The 21,827-nt window shown below is 41.9% G+C and overlaps 1 protein-coding gene and 1 long non-coding RNA gene across 3 annotated transcripts in view; one reads left to right on the plus strand and one right to left on the minus strand.

The window, feature by feature from the left end:
- Positions 1-21,827, plus strand: part of COL14A1 (collagen type XIV alpha 1 chain) — a 173,301-nt gene that overhangs the window by 5,830 nt on the left and 145,644 nt on the right. For both annotated transcript variants that reach the window (XM_030553756.1, XM_030553757.1), the window contains exons 2-5: positions 781-897; positions 9,444-9,560; positions 13,036-13,179; positions 17,598-17,693. In XM_030553756.1, coding sequence (XP_030409616.1) covers positions 807-897; positions 9,444-9,560; positions 13,036-13,179; positions 17,598-17,693 — 448 coding nt within the window. In that variant the 5' untranslated portion in view covers positions 781-806. The remainder of the gene's footprint in view (positions 1-780; positions 898-9,443; positions 9,561-13,035; positions 13,180-17,597; positions 17,694-21,827) is intronic.
- LOC115647073 lies at positions 723-21,042 on the minus strand. Its single transcript, XR_003999204.1, has 3 exons — positions 20,934-21,042; positions 12,426-12,436; positions 723-735 (listed from the first exon to the last, which is right to left on the minus strand). It is a non-coding gene; the product is annotated as an uncharacterized LOC115647073 (long non-coding RNA).

A 21,827-nucleotide genomic window follows, 5' to 3' on the forward strand; every position in this document is an offset into this window, starting at 1 on the left:
ACAGTAAATGCCCCCACAAATGGGTTTCTGGCTGAGTTTGCAGGTCTGGCAATTAGGAAAATCCATCTGTTTACTTATAAACTGTGCAAATTTGTGAAGCCATTACAGACCATAAACATGTTACCCCATGATGCAATTGTTAAAGGAATCACTTTCAGAGTAGTGGATGCAAAGCAGATATTAAGTTGTAATTATTATTGTATTTGTGATCATAGAATCCCTGTTTCAGATGCCTTGATACTGTGTCTGGGCAGCACTGGTCCATATTACATGGCCTGACATTCACAGGGATGCTCAGTTAGGATACCATTGTCTTTATTTATTTATTTATTTTTAAAGCTCGTTTTGGAATAAGAGAGGTTTTAGTTCATCATTATAGCAGTCTCCGTTCCCAACACTCTCCCTGTCTGCTCCACAAAGGACACAAACTAGATTTCCAAAGGGGCTCAGCATCTGAAATTGGGGCACTTTTGAAAAAATTGTCCTCAGCTTTTAACTTCATGGCTCCAACCCTTTTCCTGACAAGATTTGGAGACTGGCTGTTACTTTGTCAGAATGCAACTTTGGAGAGAGAAATAAATGCTCAAATAATTCCTTAGCCTTTTCCAAGGAAAAGTGCTCTGCTACCCAGAGTTTGTGGGTGAAATCCTGGCCCCATTTGAAGTCAATGGCAAAACTGCCATTGATATGATGGAACCATGACTTGACCCCTCATTTTTCATTTGAGTGAATGTTCTAGGTTTACAGGTTTGATAAATATTTCTGTTCTGTATGTTTCAGACTTGCTGATACTACGTGTATCCAGGATGAAGATTTGTCGATACAAGATACAGAACTGGTTCCTGTTGGCTTTTTTAGTGGTCACAGTTCATCTCATCAGTCATGTTCAGGGTCAAGGTAACTGATATATAAGACAGCAGTGCTTTTTCATTAGATCACTCTGATGTGCAGAAGTGCGTTTCCCCTTTTACATATGCAATAGTGTTTGCCCTTTGCTAAAGGGAGAGTCCAGCATTATTTACATCAGTGGGAGTTTTGCCATTGACTTCAAAGAGTATATCATCAGGTCTCGCTCTTCCTGACTCATTTTCACACATTCTCTGAACTGTTATGTCTTAGAAGGAAGCTTGCTCTTATTTATCTGTATAGCTAAAATATCTGAAAATGAGTTATAGGGAAAAATCAGTTCTGTTTACTTAAATGTAACTATAAAATATTGGTGTTATTACTTTCTAAGCAAATGAGTTTTGGGGGAATGATCATTCTGCAGTGGGACACTGAACTTGCATGGAATACATATTGCTGCTTTGCTAGAACTGTAGCTAATACCATCATTACATTATGTAGGATGGCATGAGCTGCCCTGGGCTGCCAAGTGTCATGATTGTTCATGCACCCTTTTTTGTTTGCATTATGTCTATATCTTATGTATTACTATTAAAAAATATACTGCTGGTGTTGCTAAACTTAAAAACAATCCTATGTGGTCTTGACAGTGGTGTCAAGTCTGTCCTAGTGTGTTTTCCTTCCAAACCAACCTTTGCTTTGAAAGCACGAAAAAACAGGACCAATTCTGCTCTTGGCTATGCTCATGCAACCCCCTTGACTTCAGTTGAGGTTGCACAGGCATAACCTAGCAGAATTTGGCCCTCTCTTTTTCACTGAAAGGAGTGTTGGGTTGTATGTTTATGCATGAACATGGTCAGTGGATAGGCAGTGCCTAGATCTTCTATCTCCAGAGGATAGTTACAAGTAGAAATGGCTCTGAGGTCACAGGAAGAGCATGCTTATCAGATGCATATACTGCCACTGACAATGCTCACTCTGCAAATGGTCTTTGATACTGAATGATGCTTGGGGGCAGGAGTGGCGGAAAAGCCCTAAAAGTTGAGGGGGGGCAATGGGCGCCCAAACCATGGTCCCATCCTCACACTGCCCCTTCTCTCCAAGCCTCTGACCTCACGCTGACTCTTTTCCCTAAGCCTCCTCCCCCCTCGCTCGCTCCTGTCCACCCCTACTCCCCATTGCTCACCCTTACAGCCATTAAAAAGTGGGAGAGCCATGGACCCTAGCCCCTCCCATTTCAGCGCACCTGCTTGGGGGACCATGACCCTTGGGGGTTATGGAACATCATTTGGTGCACTAACCACACTTCCCAGAGTGCGGGGAATGCTAGCTGTAGTATTTATTGTAGAGGAAAGAGGTTCACTGTGCCTTTCTTCTACCTCTGTGCATCTATTCTAAACAGAAACTTAGCCTCCAAATGCTTGTGACTTAATGAGTCAAAGTGAAGCATATACAGACATATGTATAATCATATCTTACACTTGATACATATGTGACATTCCGCTCAGGACTCCCAGAACTGTAAGTCACTGTGTTACTCTTTTGTCTCAGCAAGTTGAGAGCTTTTCTGCTGCTAAGATGTGTGTCAGCTCCCTGACACTCCAGCCTCTCTGCACTGCCAGCAAACTCCTTGATACTCTGCCAGTCTAAACCTTGCCTGCAGGCAACCATCAGTGAAGCCCAGAAACATCTCTCTGCAGTGTCCAGTCCCTCTCACTGGGCACTCGCAGAAATTATTAAGTTCACTTCCTTCCAAGAGATAGTGCACACACCAGGCTTTTAGGTTAGCTGAAGACTCACACTTCACTTTAATAGAACAGCACTTAGATACTTTATAGTAAAACTAAGAATAAGTTTATTAACAAAGAACAGAGATTTAAGTGATATTGAACAAGAGAAAAAGACAAGTTTGGTTACAAACAAAATAAAACATACTTTCTAGTGACTAAAACTTAATTTTAGCTAGTTACAATTTTTGCCTATGTAGTTTGCTTATTTACTTCAAGTTAACAGCATCTCTAGCCCTTCTGGCCAGGAGATCCAACTTTCTCAGGATCACCAGGTGCTTTTTCCCATGTCCCCTAAGCAGTGGAGAACTGAAATGTCATTTTGTTCCCCTTATGTTATCCAAAGTCCATTGTCACGGCCTCACGAGACAGGAAGGCTTTCTAGGGTGCAGATTCTGTCCCCAGAGCAATTGCTAAACTGTCTTCTCCCCTCACTTGTTAACTTGATGGCTTTGTTTACCTTATATGTAAATGTACTTTTATTGTCCTCTGCCTGCAGTCAAGTTAATCAGAAAAGTAAATCCACATTCCTTTGTCTAGCACAGGCTGGGATTATACACTGCCTTCCAAACACATTTTAAGAACATATCTCCAGCACACTCATGTAACTCTTTGTACACCACCCATACATCTATCACACAATGATTTTTGGGACCAGTGTGTCACCAAGTTTTATAAGACACCATACTTGTTTATACTTTTTTTATAGTGCAGTAATATTGTATACAGTCAGTTGGTTCAATTCCTTATTTTTGAGGGGTCCAGACCCCCTGCTCTCCCTGTGGGGAGTCTGGACCTGATTGTTACAGCATATGGTTCAGATTTTCAAAGCTGTTTTGGGGATTCAGACACATCTAAAAGTAATTTCAGTGGAAGGTGTGTTTAAATCCCCTAAGTTGCTTTGAAAATCAAACACTTAAAAAAAATTATTTAATCAGTCACATGTTAGCAGTGGACACAAATTGCACACTAAAATCAAGTGCAGGTCTCAGAAAATGTACGCCACACCATCATATTATTGAATAATGGAATGTGTGGATCCATAGCCTGTGGAATACGAGTTGAGAATATTCTTTTGCTGCATTTAAAGCAGTAACATGTCCTCTGAATCCCTCCTTTTGACCTTTGTTGACAAAGTTTTTCCTTTTTCCTCTTGCAATAAACTGTTTACTTCCTCCTCCTTGTAACAAGTGGCTAACTATAAATGATATAGTATGTTTCATTGATTAAAGAAATAACACATTGTAACAAGGTGCAGGAAGAATAGGGGTTAGTTCCAGTGTGCACAAGTGCTTTGGGGAATTACTGCAAATTGATTCCTTAGGAGAAAAAAAGAATATGTTTGGGAAGGTCTGGTTTCACATTTGAGGTTTTATCCCAGTCCTATGATCCCTTTTCCACACACTAATTTATAGTACTTTCTTGTTATGAATGTTGTTCTTTGAGAAACAGACCCTGCTGAGTGAGATTGTTTTCTGCTGAGTCATTCCACCATCTTGCTCATGAATTATCCAATTATTATTATTTGTCGGTCACTGATAATTCAAAATGTAAGTTTTAGATTTTAATGTTTTCATCTTTTCATTTGTTGAACTCCCAGTTTGATGTGATGCATTTACAAGCTGCCTTCCAAATCCTTTACTATCCCTCTGTTTTCACTCAATATTTAATTACTCTCTCACATTTAGTTTGAACATTTTTTCCCCTTGTTCAACAGATAAAGTTACTTTAAAAATATTTGAGCTTCTTGTCCAGCCTATTAAAATAATAAAAGGTTTACTCTCCGCAAAACAACCCTGGCTAATAAACCATCACAACTAAGGAAAATATGTCTGCTCTTGCTAGAGTTCCCATTTATCCACTCAATAATTGGGGTGTTAATTTAAGAATTTGCTTTTACGTGTACAAAATGGTGATTGTACTTCATGTTGTGAGAATTTCCATAAGTTGCTAATGTATATGCTAGATAATTTTGGTAGAGTATCAATTTGTTCAGTTTAATCAAGTGCAACTAGTATTGCCAACTTTACACAGTTTGTTTGACAGCTATGTCCTCCTTTTAGAATACTGAGTATTTCAAAGCATTGTTTTCCTGCTTGTCCTCAAGAATAACGTATTTGGAGCACTAACAAAAATAGCTGACTTCTATGTAGCTGCATAAACCAAGGCCTTGAACTTGTCCTTAGTGTCTTTTGGGGTGATTGCTTTAATGTTGCTGACGGCCATTCATTTGCTCATCCCTGTAAAACTGCTTAACAAGCTCTCGCTACTGACTCAGTTTGTATTCATTTTTCTTTCTTTCTGCAAGAAGTGAAATTTTGTTCCACAGACAATAAAGGTCCTCAGAAATAAAGATTTCCTCTTCAGGTTGGTGACCATGTAGTAATTCCCATCAATATTTTGTTGTGTTTGTCCAAGTGTTAGATTTAACTTCCTTAGTTATATGTACTTCTCTGTGCCAGAACACTAGTCTTTGCATAACTAAGACATAGTTAAATATCTGTTTTGTGAACAACTCTTCTTTTCTCCCTATGATTAATTGCTGGCTGGAAATGTCCTCCCCCCATTTAGAGACAAAAATGAATAAGTGGTTAGCTAAGATCAGCTAGTTATGTAAAGATTATTCTGGCACAAGTCTTGTAGTCTATCATATTTTAGCTGTATAGTAAGCACAAACACCTTTGGTGATTATGTCCTTCTTTGCTTGTTATTGTCAGACTTGTCTGGTTTTATAGAAGCTCCAAAAGTTTACCTGATTTGGTGATGGCTAATTACAAGTAGGTCAGAGCTCCACTGCTTTGTTAGAAAGTGCTCTTTTAATCTTTAGGTCACACATGGGAGAAAAGGGGGCTTCGGAGCTCGTTTTCCCTTGCAATGGTATAGGACACACTTGGCTGGCATTTGTATTCTTGGTGCTTAGCCACTGAATCCCTGTGAATCTTACAGCTGTTTTTCCCAAAGATTATTTACTGTTGCTTAGAAAAAGTAAATAATTGGAATTACATATTTTCCATGAACTGGTAGTCGTGATTCATCACTCTAGGTTAATTCAGCACTGACTGAATCTGTCCTTGAGCTATGCGTAACTCATTATCAATCTTGAGAATGAATTAAAGACTGTAATCCATACCTACAGCCTTTCTGGCTTTTAAAACTTTTACCACAGCTTCAGTTATTTTATTACACTTACAGTATGCTGAATGTTCTTGCAGTATCTTGCCTAGCACAATATTTCATATCTGATCTTTTAGTCACAAAACAGCAAGGGCCAAATTTTCAAAGCTGTATGTGTGAAAGGATACTTTTATGTGCTCATTCTTCTGTATCTATTAATGCCTATTTTCTAAAGCCCCATTGGGGTGGACAGACAGTTTGGAGATTAGGCCTGTCCAGATCATGTCCACTGTCTGTTAGCGCATAGTTTGTACGCATGCTCATTGCAGAGATTTTGAAAAGTGTCTGCATTGTGCCAGGCTGTTTTGACACTCATTGTCTCTGTGCCCCTCGCTTCCCACTCTCCCTCTGATTTTCTCTCCCTTGAATTCCACTGTCCTGAGAGCAGCTGCAATGTCACTAAGCTGGTCTTGGCTCTTCTACATTCCCTTGCCACCTCTGGCTCTTTAGGCTGGAGAATAACCGAGGCTGGTGTGCTCTGCTAGAATAGGCCCCTGTAACTAATAAGCTGAATACAACTCAATAGCAGGAAATAAAGCTTTACCATTAAACTTTGGTTAACATTTTGATAACTTCTAACATTGTAGTGGTGTTAACATTGAGAAACAATTGAACCAACAAACAAAACCAACATAAAAATACTAGCTGACTTTTCTTTTCTCAGCTCGTAAAGAAACAAATAGGCAAAAAAACCCCTACTCGATGATATGACCATGAACCACAAAAAATGCTTGGCCAGATCCTCAGCTGGTATAAATTGCCACAGCTCCATTGACTGAAACGGGAGAGCTAGTGAGACCTGAGGGAGTGTCTTGGCAGCCCCTTCTCTCTGTGGGCTCTGGCACTCGTCACGCCTGTCTGTGGATCTTAATGAGAAACAACACAGGAGAAGATAAATATTAGCTCATCATATAAATTGGGACCAGAAACCACATGTTTTGGCCAACAGCAACTAAAAAAATGACTAAAACATTATTAAACTTATTAAAAGATAATAGAAATGGCACATGCTATCTTTAAGTCATGGTGTTTGCTGTGCGATAGTCTGGGCCTTCAGGTCTAGAAACTATTTGTTCAGTGGCAGGAGGAGCCATATTCATCTGGAATTGTGAAGGCAGAGGCCCTTGGGATGTATCCTCAATTTTATAGGCAGGACAGAACCAATTGTTGGAATAAACCATTTGGAGTAGTTTAGCTTGGTAGCCGGTACCTTTGCCCTTGAGCTAGCAAAATGCTTCTTCCTCTTGCTGAGGCTATGTGCACACTAGAAAATTAAATCAACCTAAGTTACGTCGACATACAGCCGCTGCAGTAATTAAATCACTTTTGCATGTCCACACGATGTTCCTGGTATCAGTGGTGCGCGTCCTCACCAGGAGCGCTTGCACCGATTTAACTGATAGGCACTATGCCTCTCTTGGAGGTGGAGTTATTAAATCGATGTAGCAGGTGAGTTATATCGGCAGGAGCGACATTTTCGTGTAGACACTTACAGGGTTAGGTCAATGTAAGCTGCCTTGCATTGACCGAACTCTTTAGTGTAGACTAGGGCTGATTCTCCTGTACTGTTACCTTTCCTAAGTGTCTGGTAGGACAATTTTCATAAATAGCACATCATTCAGTCTGTACATACAGGGCTGGGCAAACACAACTCATTACAAGACCACAGCATACGCCAGTGGTCATCAACCGGCCATTTGCGATCCTAGGGGATCTTCCAGTTAATCACGATCTCCCTAAGACAGGCTCCCTGTCTGCGCCGGCTCCCCGCTGTTCCCAGAAGCGGCCAGTGCAGCCCTAGGGGCAGTAGCGGTCTCTCTCAGTGCGCTGCTTCTACCTGCAAGCGTTGCTCCTGCCTGCAAGCACTGCCCCCCGCAGCTCCCATTGGCCAGGAATGGGGAGCAGCGGCCAATGGGAGCTGCGGGTGCAGTGCTTGCAGAGAGGGGCAGTGCGTGGAGTCATGTGCCACCCCCCCAGGGGCTGCACAGGCATGTTAGCTCTGTCCGGGAGCGTGGGGCCTGGGTAGGCAGTGAGCCTGCTTTAGCGGTAGCCACTCTGCGCTGCCAACAGGGAGCCGCTGAAGGTAAGTGATGCCTGGCGTGAGGCTGCACCTCAGCCCTGAGCCCCCTCTTGGAGCCAGCACCGTGAACCCTCTCCTGCACCCCTATCCCCAGCTCTGATCCCCCCTCCCAGAGCCAGCACCTTTACTCCCTCCTGCACCCCAACACTCTGCCCCAGTCCGGAGCCCCCTCCTGCACCCAAACGCCCTCCCAGAGCTTGCACCCCTCACTCCCTCCTACAGCCTGCCCCAGGCTCAGCCCAGAGCCCTATCCCAGACACTGTGAACCCCTCGGCCCCAGCCCAGGGTCCACATCCCTTCCCTAATCCCATCCCTCTGCCCCAGCCTGGTGAAAGTGAGTGAGGGTGGGCAAGAGCGAGTGATGGAGGAGGGGGGGATGGAGTGAGTGGGGTGGGGTTTTGGGGAAGGGGTGGGGCCTCGGGAAAGAGGAAGGGTAGATCCTGTTTTGCCCTTAAATTCAAAAAGTGATCTTGGGCGTGTAAAGGTTGGAGACCACTGGCATATGCTGATAATACATTAGAGTAAGCCAGTGAACCAGTAGGGTATACTTAAGTGCTGAGGCATGCCCCAAAGCACATAGTGGAAAACATTCCAGGCATGCAGCTGCCTTGCTGAGTCAAGTGGGGAGCCCGTGATAGTCCTTTCCATCCTCCCTCTACTTCAGCCACCTCCGCTCCTCTGGTCACCTCAGAGCACACAGGTCTGGAATTTCTGCTTGTTCCTGGGCACCTAAAATGCTACCTGCCCCTTTCTCCCACAATCCCTTCATGTTTCCATTCTTTCCCACTCTTTCTATTTTGAACTATAGTTGATGATCCAGGAGTCAGTAGAGGCTGGCTTCATCTACAGTGCCTGGATTGCCTTTGCCTGAACCTTGGTTAGCCTGTATACATCTAAGTTAGCTGTGGAGCGGCCCAGGACAATTCTGGTTTCTGATAGGGATGAATGGGCATTAACTACTGAGGCCATGCCCATGACCCAATCAGTTTGCATGCTCCATTTTTGCAGCTCTGCACGCACCCACCCACCATCCCTTTTGAAAATTGTGCTATTTCCTGTCTCCTGCTTGCAGCTTAAAATAAACATGTAAGAAGGACATTTGTGCCCACACAAGCCTTTGAAAATTTGGCCCTGAGTGACTTAAATGAAAAACCCATGATATTTGGCAGAAGAGCTAGGAAAGGCATATTGTCAAATAAGAAGGAAGATCAATTTTAGTTCCTATACATTAACAAAGAGCATTTTGTATAACCAGCTTTGCTTGCTAAACTAGCATCTTAACATCTAACATCATTTGTCTGTCTTTTATAAGGTCAGTAGTTTGGGTTCCCCCCCCCCATAAATCTAAAGGTTATATCACTGGGGGAAATAAGGCACCATGGGGATTAATGTTATTTTACAAACTAATAAGCTGATTTATGTGACATTTAGAATAACTTGCATCCTTTGTGTTGTCAAACTTGTGTGTGTTTGCCTGTGTATTTTCCTTAACCTTTATTTAAAAATTAATAAACTTTTTTACTGTAAAGTAAGGTCTCTTTATTTTTTCCTTACAGTTGCTCCACCAACAAGACTAAGATATAATTTAGTCACTCATGACAGTGTACAGATTTCATGGAAAGCCCCTAAAGGGAAATTTACTGGATTTAAGCTTCTTGTTACTCCAAGTTCAGGTAAAAATATTTACGTTTGTCTATAAACGTTTGCTTCATTTAGGTCCAGTGATAATGCTGTCATGGTGAACTGGAGGAAAGCAGCCTTCTATTGCTTGGGGGCTGATCTCACTCCACATAATTGGGGGCTCTGAGCTGGATCTGGACAACCAGGAGCTCTGGCTGTCCAGTAGGAGAGAGATTGATCCAACTTGCCACACTGCAGTTGGAGGCCAGTGTGAATACAGATGTCTGGGGTGTCCATGGAGTGGAGTCAACTGATAAATACTTCCTGTGCTTCATCATCCGTAGTGGGTTCCACTTCTGGTCCTATCCCTGTGAGCATCCCCTCCTCTGTCCTTCTTGCTGTATACAGGGAAATAGTAAGTGCCCAAAAAGAGTCAGTAAATGAAGTTTTGTGAATGTCCATGGGAATTTTGGTCAGTTAAAACAAGGGAAGTGAATAAGAGGCAGAGGGGCAGGTCCTTAGCTGGCATAATTTTTTTTTATAGCTCCATTGTCAATGCAACTAAGAGTTCAGAATACACTAGTTCAGAATCTTCTCCAGACTGCATAATGTTTTAGTCATCCTTAATACAGCCCTTATCCTACAGTCACTCTCTCCTAATAGGGAGTATGTTTATAAACTGTGCTGCTGGAGAAACCTGAAACAAATTTTTGCAATATGTCCACATTGTTTTTCCCAGTACCAAGAGAACTAAATTATAGCCTAATTATTTTAGAATAACTATCACATATAGACTATAATGTTTTAATTTGAAATTTATAAATGTGAGGTCTACAAACTGCATTTGCACTTTGTTGTTTCATTATATGTAATCTACTTTGAAAAATAAAATGTAGTTTACAGATTGGACAGTGATGTATTTAAAAGAACAGCTGTAGCAATTACTTGATGAGAAAGCAATAGATTCCTTTTTCCTCCCTATATTTTACTGTTGCGCTGGCTTGTGCCTGGCAGGCTTTTCAATCTTAAGATGAGCAGACATGTGACATATAAAAGCAATCAAAATGCGCCAAAACCCGCAGACCAACAAAAGTTACAACAATATGTGACAAGAAGCAGTTAAATCAGCTATTGTGCTAAAAGCTATTAAATTGCAAAAGGAATGAATAACTGAGTCAGACGGGCAAAAGGAAAAAGAGTGTAATCAGTTCTGATAGCATGAATGTGGTATGCTTTGGTAGTCAGCTGATGGTCTCCAATAAATGTTAATTCTCAAAGTAATTTGCAACATGGATAGTTTGTACATTCAATGAGAGCAGTGGTAGGTTAGGGCCCAGTCTAGTAGTGGCATGCGAAAGGATGGAGAAGGGAGTGTGTGTTGAGCACTGGTGGGCAGTGGGCAGTGCTGAGTAGGATATACTGCTGGTGCCTCTTGCCCTACTGCCCACCATCCTGCACTCAAAGCCTGCATATGGGTTGGGGCAGGAGTAGTGAAATGCACAAAATGCAGCTGCTGAGCCCTTGCTAGTGGTTATTGGATCACACTTGTGAAAAGTTATTAGGCCATGCCCTTCCTCTGCCTAATAACTAAAACAAACTCCTTTAATAGGTCCTTCGGAGACTGTTACCTAAGTATTTTAAAAAGTTAGAAATTCACCACCAGCCGCTTGCACCCTGCCACTGATTGTGGGAGACTCAGAAATGCCAGATAAGTGTTCACAGTTCAGTCATGCTGAAAATTGCTTTTTAGGTTTTGACTTTATGGACTGCTCCCTCCCCACAATTACCTACCTAGCTGTGTCACAGCTGGTGCCCCCTTTGTAACTCTTCCCAACTCATTCCTAGTGTCTCGGATCATGGGTCCGATGCTCATTGGTTTGTATCTGTTTGCACTGTGATCCATTTCTCTGCTGAGTTAACCCTGTGCAAGACTGTCTCCCCTCTTAAAGCCTTTTCTCATTCCCATTCCTTTAAGCCAGGGCACTTGAAAACTACCCTGACTCTTGCTACAGCTAGTTCCTATGTCTTGACTGTCCTGTTGTGAGCTGGGGATGGGAGTTCCCTTGCGTGCTGCGCCCCCCCCCCCCACTTGCTGCAGGTGGCCCTGCCCGCGCTCCCCTGCCCCAGCTCCCTCCTCCTAAATGCCGGCAGCAACCGAGGTGGCCGAAGATCTGGCCACCGCGGTCGTTGACAAAGAAAATGGTGCCTCCCAAATGCCAGTGCCTATGGTGCCCGCCTAGGTCGCCTAAATGCTTGCCCCGATCCCATGCCACAGCTGTGCTTGAGATCCTGCTTCCTGCATCTGCTCCCGTCCAGCCCCTGCCTGCTCCTACCCAGGTTGTTCTTGTGCCTGTTCCAGTTCCTGCCCTTCTCATCCTCAACACCCCTGACTCTGACCCCTGACTCTGACCCCTGGCTCTACTTCCTGACTACATCTCCAGCTCACCCATTGGCTCTTCCATTTGGTTTCTGACCCATGGCTCTGGTCTCAACTACACCCACAGAGCCCTTATTCTTGACTCCGGCTTGACTCTGCTCTAATCTCCTGGCCACCTTCATGGTTCCAACCATTATGCATGACTGACTACATCCCAGATGTGATCCTGACAGTGGGTTTGAGCTGGGCTTCTTGGCTGTCTTACTGGGCCTACTGGCATCTGCATTTCACTAGCAGTCTTTCTGGCTTCAGCACTCTGGGACTGTCCCTGCTTGTGAATGCAGTCTCTCTTTCTCTGGGGAGATTCTTCCACTCTCCAGGTTTCGTGATGCTAGGCTAGTAGCTGCTTTCCTCCCAGTAGTTCATTCTATTATCTGTGCCTCTCAGGGTCACTGCAACACTTCTCCTGAGAGCTTCTGGAATGCTGCTGCTATCAGTTAGGCCTCCTGGCCATCTCCTTTCACTCCTAGTCAAGGTCTACTTCATGATGTCCTATTCCTGTAGCCTCTCATTTCACGGCCCCATACCCAATTGGGGTAGAGTCTCTGGACTGCTTCCTGAACAGACTGATTCCCACAGAGGTATCTGCTAGTCAGATGGCTTAATTTCCTGGGTGGCTTTCCATTTCCTCTCCTGTGTCTCACTTTGTCCCTTCTCCAGGATCTCCATTTCATGTAGGCCTTTCCTTCATCTGTGTGTGTGTGTGTGTGTGTGTGTGTGTGTGTGTGTGTGTGTGTGTGTGTGTGTGTGTGTGCATGCATGCTTGCACATGTGTGTACATACCCAGGGTCTTACCTATTATTCATGTTAGGTTTTGGAGAAGGCTTACACCCCATGAGACCATCCTCTTAAGGTCCCAGTATGTCAGCCCACTTGGCTCCCTCCTTTTCTTGGGTTTTCTCTGGGTCATTCCAAAGGGACAAGGGTTTGGAACAGACAACAAGTGATGAGTGACTGGACTTTGGTCATTACCATACTTAATGTAGCATAAGTATACATTTAAGTGGTTTAAATGTAGCAATTTACCTTATCATAGCATTCACTATTTATACTATGCCGCTGATCTTATTTCTCTTTTTGTTTCCTTGCAGGTGGAAAAACCAATCAACTAACTCTTCAAAACAGTGCTACCAAAGCAATTGTTCAAGGTCTTATTCCAGATCAAAGCTATGCAGTTCAGATTATTACATACAATAAAGACCAAGAGAGCAAGCCAGCACAAGGGCAGTTCAGAAGTATGTATCTGTATGCACATATCATATCTCACATATAGCACTGTCTTACCACATACCCCTTTAATTTATACATTTGCAATGTACTCAGGTACCACAGAGATGAGCATGTTATGACTGCTTAGACCAATAGAGAACATAGAGCCAATTTCAGCCAGGTGTAAAAAGGTGCAAGTCTGTTGACTTCAGTGAAGTACATCTGGTAATACAAAGTCTGGCTTTATCGGACATTGTGCAAGAGATCTTAGTAGCAGGAATTCTAAACTAAAGGAAACGTTAATTGCCCAATGTTTTTAATTTTCTTCTTTCCCTTGTGAAAATAGCCCATGACTCATAAAAAGGGAATTGTGAGCGGGAGGAAATGAATGGAATATCTTTTTTATTTCTTCCCTTTTTCATGGATTTCCAGTGTAATTCTTACAAGGGGGTGAGGGAAGCTACGGGTAAGTCTTAAAACTTTGAACTTGTATTAGGCCAGATGCTCAGCTAGTGTAAGTCAGCATAGCTCTGTTTACTTTAATGGAGCTATGCCAGTTTACACCAATTGAGAATCTGGCCTAATATGTTCAGCACATGATCCTGCAAAATCCAGACAAATATATACAGAAAAGGATAAATGTGTTCTGTCTGAGGGTGTGTTGATTAGTTAGGTGCACTTTCTGCCCTAATTTACACCACAGGCCTTAAAAGCAGCAAAGAATCCTGTGGCACCTTATCTTCTTTAGGAAATTAGGTCAGTATTACGGGGAGAGATAGCTCAGTGGTTTGAGCATTGGCCTGCTAAACCCAGGGTTGTGAGTTCAATCCTTGAGGGGGCTATTTGGGGAACTGGGGTAAAAATCTGGGGATCGGTCCCCCTTTGAGCAGGGAGTTGGACTAGATGACCTCCTGAGGTCCCTTCCAACTCTGATTCTATGTCTCTGAGGGGTGTGAAAGATCCACACTTCTAAGTGATGCAGTGAAACTGACCTACAATGACCAGTGCTGGATTGATGGCAGAATTCTCCTAGCTACCAACTCTCAGGGAGATGGAGTACCTATGCCAACAGGAGAACCTGTCCAGTGGCCTGGGTAGTGTCTTCACTGAAGTGCTACAGCAGTGTAGCCAAGCCATCCTGGAACTCAGTTAAAGACAGGTCAGGACAGATTTAGTCTATAGAACCAAAAACCAGATAGACTGTGGGTAGGGAAGTAATTTTTCCTGAATCCTCTTCCTACAAAACACCTTCTTTGAACATTTTTAATATCTGAGATGCTTGTGCTTCAGGTTTCTAACTGTGTAATGGGTCTGCCAATCACAGCTCTAATTGCTAGACCACCCTCCTATCCCATCCAGCACATGATAACCAGTGCTGATTACTTGATGTAGAGGCCATGTCAAATCCTTCTAGGAATTCCCCACTGCCTGTATTTATTATTTTAAATATCACTGGTTGCAGAACCCACAAAACCACAGGTTACTTTAGCATTAAAGAAAAACCTATGGAATGGCTACTCAAGCTTCCAAAGTATTAGCTGTGGTTGTTGGTAACTGGCTGTATTCCACAGGAAAAGCAGAGCTGGCAGCTTGATTTTAGAATGCAGGGGTTACATTCTATTTAATATATTGTTTCTTTAGCTGCAATATGTTTTCATTGGCTGTAGTGAGACTTGGATCCCATTTGACAGTATAATGACTGCATGAATGAAACCAGATACAATGTGTATGCAAGTCCTTCCTTTTTTATGTTGTATTTTCATGGCTTTTTCTCCCCCCCCATGACAATGTGATGACTAATTCTTGGGACTGTGGAAGATTAAACTGTTCCAGGGCACCTTTGGGGAGGGGAAGGAAGGGCCAGAGTAAAATCAAGAGGGACTAGCAGGACACTGGACACATCAGCATTTTAAACTCTTGAGTTATAGCTAATGTACAAAGTCCCCCTCCCCACACACACCTACAGAAATCTTAACAGCTTGCAGTAGTCTGTTATCCTTAGGATAATTTATATTTTCTTTTACATGACCATGCAATTCTTATGTGATAGCTTACAAATCACAGTAGAATAAAAAACATATAAAATAACTAAGCCTTGTAATGGAGTTTTGTCTTAAAGAGGTAGATTGGACAGATGCACTAATACATTCAATTTCCTCATCAAGCAAATATGTGAATGAATTTTAGTTTTGGCTTTTAAAGCTTTATAGAGGCAATATTTTAAACAATGTCTTCAACTCCATAGGGGTAGTCTCTGTAGAAGAATGGCCAGCTCTTTGCCAGAATTACTTTGGTTTTTTGCCTTCTAGTGAGAATTCTCTCATGTTAGTGCTCTGTTCACCACCTGGAGACCAGTCTAGTGCGTGGACATCTTCAACAGCCACTGGAGTCACTGGCTATTGATGCCAAATCAGTCCTTACCCAAGCAACACTCACAATTGGCCAAATCATGAAGTTTGTTCTCCCACCCCCCCTGCTTTCTCTGGCAAAATTTCCCTTTCACTTCAGTGCAAGATTTGCCTGGGTAAGATGTGAGTCAAGAGTTCTGAATAAGACTCTTAGGGTATGTCTATACTTTGAGCTGGAGGTGTAATTTCTGACTCAGATAAATGGCCTCATACTCGTTTTGATTGAGAAAGTGTGCTAAAAATAGAAGTGTAGCCACAGCAGTGCCGGTGGCAGTATGGGCTAGTCACCCTGAGTACAGTCATGCCTAGATGCTTACTGGGGTGGCTGGCTTGTCCCACTGCCTGTGTAGCTGCAGCTATACTTCTATTTTTAGGGTCCTAGCTCAATCAAAGTTAGTGCATGTATGTTTACCCAACCTGGAAATGACACCCCTAGCTCGAGTGTAGGCATAACCTAATCATGGGCTAGCTCATGAAGGTCTCAGTCTGCCCCGAGTAAGGGATAGGATGTGGATTCACTATTCCAAGAGCAGACAAAGGACAGAATTGTCTCTGAATCACAGTTCTCCCACTTTGCTCCTGGGGTAAGTAATCTGCTATTGGTATAGACATGACAGAGCTGTGCTGGCCATAGTGTGCTGGGGAAGAAGTCAAGACTCCAATTATTTCCCACCAGGATTCATGCTCTTGCCTCCCATTTGCTCTGGGGTGAGCGTGGTAGGATAGTAGGCCTGCAGAGGCTGCTCCCCTCTCCGCCTGCTATCCACACACACTGGAACCTGCAATGTGGGTATCAACACTGTAGAATGGAGGCTTGTATCCCCCTTACTCCCTGTGCAGTACTGCAGAGATTGGAAGATTGGACTGCGACTCAACAGATCTGTGTTTAATTCCTGGCTCTGTTACAGGCATTCTCTGGGAATTTGGGTGAATTATTTAATATCTCTGATCTCAATTCTGCAAAACAGGGATCATAAGATTTCCTCTCTACCCTTCACCTGTCATGTCTATTTATCTTGTAAGCTCTTTGGGGCAGGGAGAGTCTCTCTTACTATGCGTTAATGCCTAGCACAAGGAGGCTGTGATCTCAGCTGGGCCCTCTATGCACCACGTAATATAAATAATGATCAATGCTGGCCATAAATCAGCACTATATAAATTAAAGGCTTAAATTCTACTCAGATTAATTTTCTGTTCTTTATAAGTATGTATGTCAGTTCTCACAGGCAAAACACATCCCTTTCTTGGCAAGACTCAAAGCTATTCAAGGTGGTATATTAGATCTTTAGCCACTGTGGTGGCTGCATGGATATTAACACCAATTTATTTTCCTAAAACAATTCAATTTTTTGTAGAAAAACTATATCCTGCACAGAGTGAACTTCATTCACATGGAATTTAGATGTGATATTGCCAGAATATTTCTGAGTGGGAAGAACAGGGTGGTACAAAGACTAGATGATCACCGTGATCCCTCTGGTCTTTAATACAATGTTTGGAATCACTAAACAGGCTGAATTCTGCGTCCCGTGGATGGGGGACGGTATAAGGAACCTTCATACCCATCCCCTACCTTGTTTAGCCCATGCTAGGGCTAGGCACAATTGGATTCTGAGCTATGGACCTGCCTTACTCCTGTAGGAGTGTGTGGTGCCCTGGAGAAGGCAGGGAGGAGGCAGCCCAAGGCATGGGCTTCATGGAGGGATATAGAAGCTGAATGAATTCACCATGTGTCTTTCCTCTGGGCAGATTTTCCATCACCAAAGTCTGTCTTAAACTTGGTAGTAGAACTGCTAGTAGAAACAATTTAGGTCCTGATACTGATGTACCTGTGCTTGGACTCTTCTGAGTGAGGAGTCATTCTCACCAAGACCCACCAAGAACATGACTGAGATTAGAAAACAAACAATTGCTAACTGCCATTTGCTGCCTAAGCAAATTGTACAACTTTGCTTGAAGATTGTGGTGTGGGGGAAGAATATAATACATTTAACTAAACTTTTCTCAGTCCGACACATTTGTTCTTATCTTTGTAGTTAAAGATCTAGAAAGAAAGAAGGAAACATCAAGTAAATCCAAGGTCAAGGGTACGGAAGATACAGGTGGGAGTAAACCATCTCCATCTACAGAAGGTCAGATTGTCAAAAAATATGATTTTGTGATGTCACATTAATAACCAGTTAAATATATAACTCTGCCATTACATAGACCGTTTTCTTCGTTACAGATAAGTGTCTTTTTTTTCATTTGTTTTCCAAGATAATTATCAGCATTTAATTGCACTGATGGCAATTATAGCAATTAAATATAAGTAGAAGTCAATTTTATTCACCCTGGATATTTGATTAGCTACAATAGAAAGTTTTCTTTACTTTGTTGTTCTATTTTTCAGCTTTAAACAGCGTTTTAAAACTAAACAGCATGAAAAATAATTGAAAGTATTCTTTTGAACCTGCATAAAACAGATTGTCGTGCCTGATTTCTGCACTTTCATTCACTATTCAATATACAACATAGTGTATATATATATATATATATATATATATATATATATATATATAATAACAGAATTAAATATGACTTTCATGCTTGGAACTGATGTGAAATTGGCATATTTTATTACATTGTCCCCTTGCATAACTACCTGATTTTTATGTACAGCTGTCTGTCTTATGCATGCAAACACTTGGACGCAAAACACTTGTATGCAAAAATCAGGAAGTTATGTGTAGTTACACGAGTTTTATTTTAGATGTTTTGATTTTGTGTATGAGAGAGAGATTCTTAACAGGTTAACAGAAAGAAATTTAGCAGACTTGGAGGGTAATGCAACTGTGCTAGTCATCAGAAACATTTCCAGAATATATATAGCATATACAAGAAAATCCATTCTGCATTTAATACATAACATAGCTTCTGGTTGGTTCTGAATTATTAAAAGAAATCCTCCTTTCAGAAATAACACTGAAGGCAATTATTTCCTTTAGCGGTTATCTATGATATGCAGAACAAGCAAGGGCAAGAAAAGCTTAATATGACCTCAAATAATCTTTCTGCAATAAATAGACATTGAAAAAGACTGTCACCTCTCCAGTGCCATTTCAAGCAAGCACTATGTTATTGGTCCAACAGTCACTGAAGTCAATGGGAATCCTTCCGTTGATTTCAGTGGGCTGTGGATTATACCCTATATGGCTGTTAATTTAGATACTGTCTTGTAATTATTTAATAAGGTTTGGTTTTGTACAGCATGGTTCATACCAAATTGCCACTAAGTCTTCATATTCAATACAGTGTGTAAAGAAGCTTATGGAAAGAAGTTTACCAGCATGTATAGTTCTGTAAACTGTGAGCTGCATTTGCCGATGTAATATGGTTGGAGGTGATCTGACCTAGTATTTGGGAGAATGTCTGAGCTGGGGGAAATGAGATGATTAGGGAAGGAAGATGTGATTGTTTAGAGGCTTAAGAAATGAAAAAGGCCAGGGTGGAAAAAGCTGGGCCTGTAATAACATTTGAAGAAAGTGTTGAATTGGCTCAGAGTGAGAAGGTGCCTGAGTCAGATTTCAGGAGAGGATCTACTACACCCTTCAGGAAGACAAGAGTAGAAGCAGAGCTGAGTCTATCTGCAAAGGAGAAAGGGAGGATGAAGTTGGCACAAGAAAGTTGTGGTCTGTTGTGTCCCTGTGTCATGATTCAGTCCTTTTTTATTTATTAAATCTTTTAACTTCAAAACTTGCTTTAGTTCTCTGAAGGTCTTCACATGCCATGTAAATACGGATGGTTAGTACTGAATACCAAAATGGAAGTGTGCCATATGCTCAGAAGAAATGCAAAAGTTTTCTATGAAAAACTGTTGGTCTTGTCTGAGGGTTTTCTGTGAAGCTGGGGTAACATAAAACTTGCAAGTAGCTCACTTTTTTGCCCTATTTGTTGCTATTTTTGTGGATCCTGACTTTAATTCTTTATTTTGTACAGTTCTGTTCCCAATCCAGCCCCTTTTAAGTCAATATAAAGATACCATTAGGCTGGATTCTTTACTGGCTTAAACCTCGTGCAGACTTTCAGTCTGACAAATTTTAATGTACAATAGAACCTCAGAGTTACCAACGCATTGGGAATGGAGATTTTTCATAACTCTGACCATAACATTTTGTTCATTCTTTCAAAGCATTGACTTAATACAGCTTTGAAGCTTTACTTTGCAGAAGAAAAATGTTGCATTTAACCATCTTAATTTAAATAAAACATGAACAGAAATTATTTATTTACCATGTCAAATCTTTTTTTAAACTTCCCCTTAATTTTTTTTAGTAGTTTACATTTAACACAGTATAGTATTGTATTTGCTTTTTTTGTTTTTTTTGTCTCTGCTGCTGCTCAGTTGAATACTTCCAATTCCAGATGAAGTGTGTGGATGACTGGTCAGTTCGTAACTCTGGTGTTCATAACTCTGAGGTTCTACTGTATCTGCTGTCTCATCAAGCATTTGGCATTGGAAAATCATGAAATGTTGGAGGGTTGAGATAGAGCATTAATTAGGGAAAAATGCAAACATGTTACTCTGCCATCTCCACAGCCAGCTGAATGGGGAATAGATCACTTCTGTTGCTATTTCTCTAATAAATTTTTACTCTGCAAATGGTAGCATGTCTCCACTGCCTATCTGCTTCTTATTCCATAAGCAAAACCTATTGTCAAATGGTATGGGGAGGGGCAATTGGCAGCTGTGCCATCCCTTGCAATTCAGGCACTTACCCATGGTGCTTCTGTGATTATTTTGTTTTAATCCTGCATCGTATTGCATGAGTAATGTTAATTCTGTCATTTTCCTAACTTTTGACATCTTGACTTTACAACTTTAACCATGTCCTTTTGATGTAGTTTTTGTGTATGTGATGTGTAAGAGAAATCCACAGTGTGCCCTGGAGATGAGAATTTTCTCTGTGCGGGATGGAAATGTAGCTTACTCACTGGAGGAAGCTTGAAACATCTTGTTTGTCTGGTCACAGTATAATAGTAGGTTATGGGGTGTAGGCAGGGGTGAAAGTAACTGAAAGGACTGAGTCCTGAGTGGGGGCATGACCTCAACTGGAAGAGGTGGGGCATTTAAAGATCTGCAGCGGCTGGAGCCCTGGGCCCTTTAAATCACCTCTGGGGAAGCCCATACAGCAAGGGAGAGGGATACCTCGGTGGTTTGAGTATTGGCCTGCTAAACCCAGCATTGTGAGTTCAATCCTTGAGGGGGTCCCTTAGGGATCTGAGGCAAAAATCAATATTTGGCCCTGCTAGTGAAGGCAGGGGGCTGGACTCAATGACCTTTCAAGGTCCCTTCCGGAGCTAGGTATATCTCCAATTATAAGTAAATAAACCATCCACAATGACTACAAGTTCTTTCTTGAGTTATAACAGCTAATTTAGACCCCAACATTTTATATGTATAGTTGGGATCATGTATTCCAATGTGCATTACTCTGCAAATATCAACCTTGAATTTCATCTTCCATTTTGTTGCCTAGTCAACCAGTTTTGTGAGATCCTTTTGTAGCTCTCTGCAGTCTAGTTGGGACTTACAAAACTACTCAAGATAGTTATCATCTGCAGTTTTTGCCACCTCACTATTTACCCCCCTTTCCAGATCATTTCTGAATATGTTGGATAGGACTGGTCCCAATACAGACTCCTGGAGGACATGGCTATTTACCTGTCTCCATTCTGAAAACTGACCATTTATTCCTACCCTTTTCCCCCCATCTTTTAACCAGTTACCAATCCATGAGAGTACCTTCCCTCTTATCCCAGGTATGAAGTGGTATAATAATTACTATTAATCTTTAGCAGTTAAGGTTGTAAACTGTAAATGAATTGTTCTTGGACTATATATCATCCAACAGTATTGTAAATCTTTCTGTAATATTTGCAAGCAAAATTTCCCTTAGAATAAAAGACATGTCTGTCTGTCTGTCTGTCTCTCCACACAACTGTGCTTTTGTTGTTTTGATGAATATTTTCTTTCATAATAAAACTTTTCCAGTGTGGTTTCTTTGCATGATGCTGCATCTTCAGTAGAAGTTCTTTCAAGGAATGTTATAAACTGTGATTACTTGGTATACATCTCAGCTACATCCCTTTGTATCTACACTACAGTAAGTTTTGCAGATGAGGTAACAGCTCTGCTTGAACTTGTCCACTTTGTGGACAGTGCTAGAAGAGATAGGGGAGACAGACTGGAGTCCTGAGAAACACTGTAGTTGTCTGGCGTGGCA

Source organism: Gopherus evgoodei, chromosome 2, assembly GCF_007399415.2.
Source record: "Gopherus evgoodei ecotype Sinaloan lineage chromosome 2, rGopEvg1_v1.p, whole genome shotgun sequence".
Classification (NCBI taxonomy): Eukaryota; Metazoa; Chordata; order Testudines; family Testudinidae; genus Gopherus; species Gopherus evgoodei.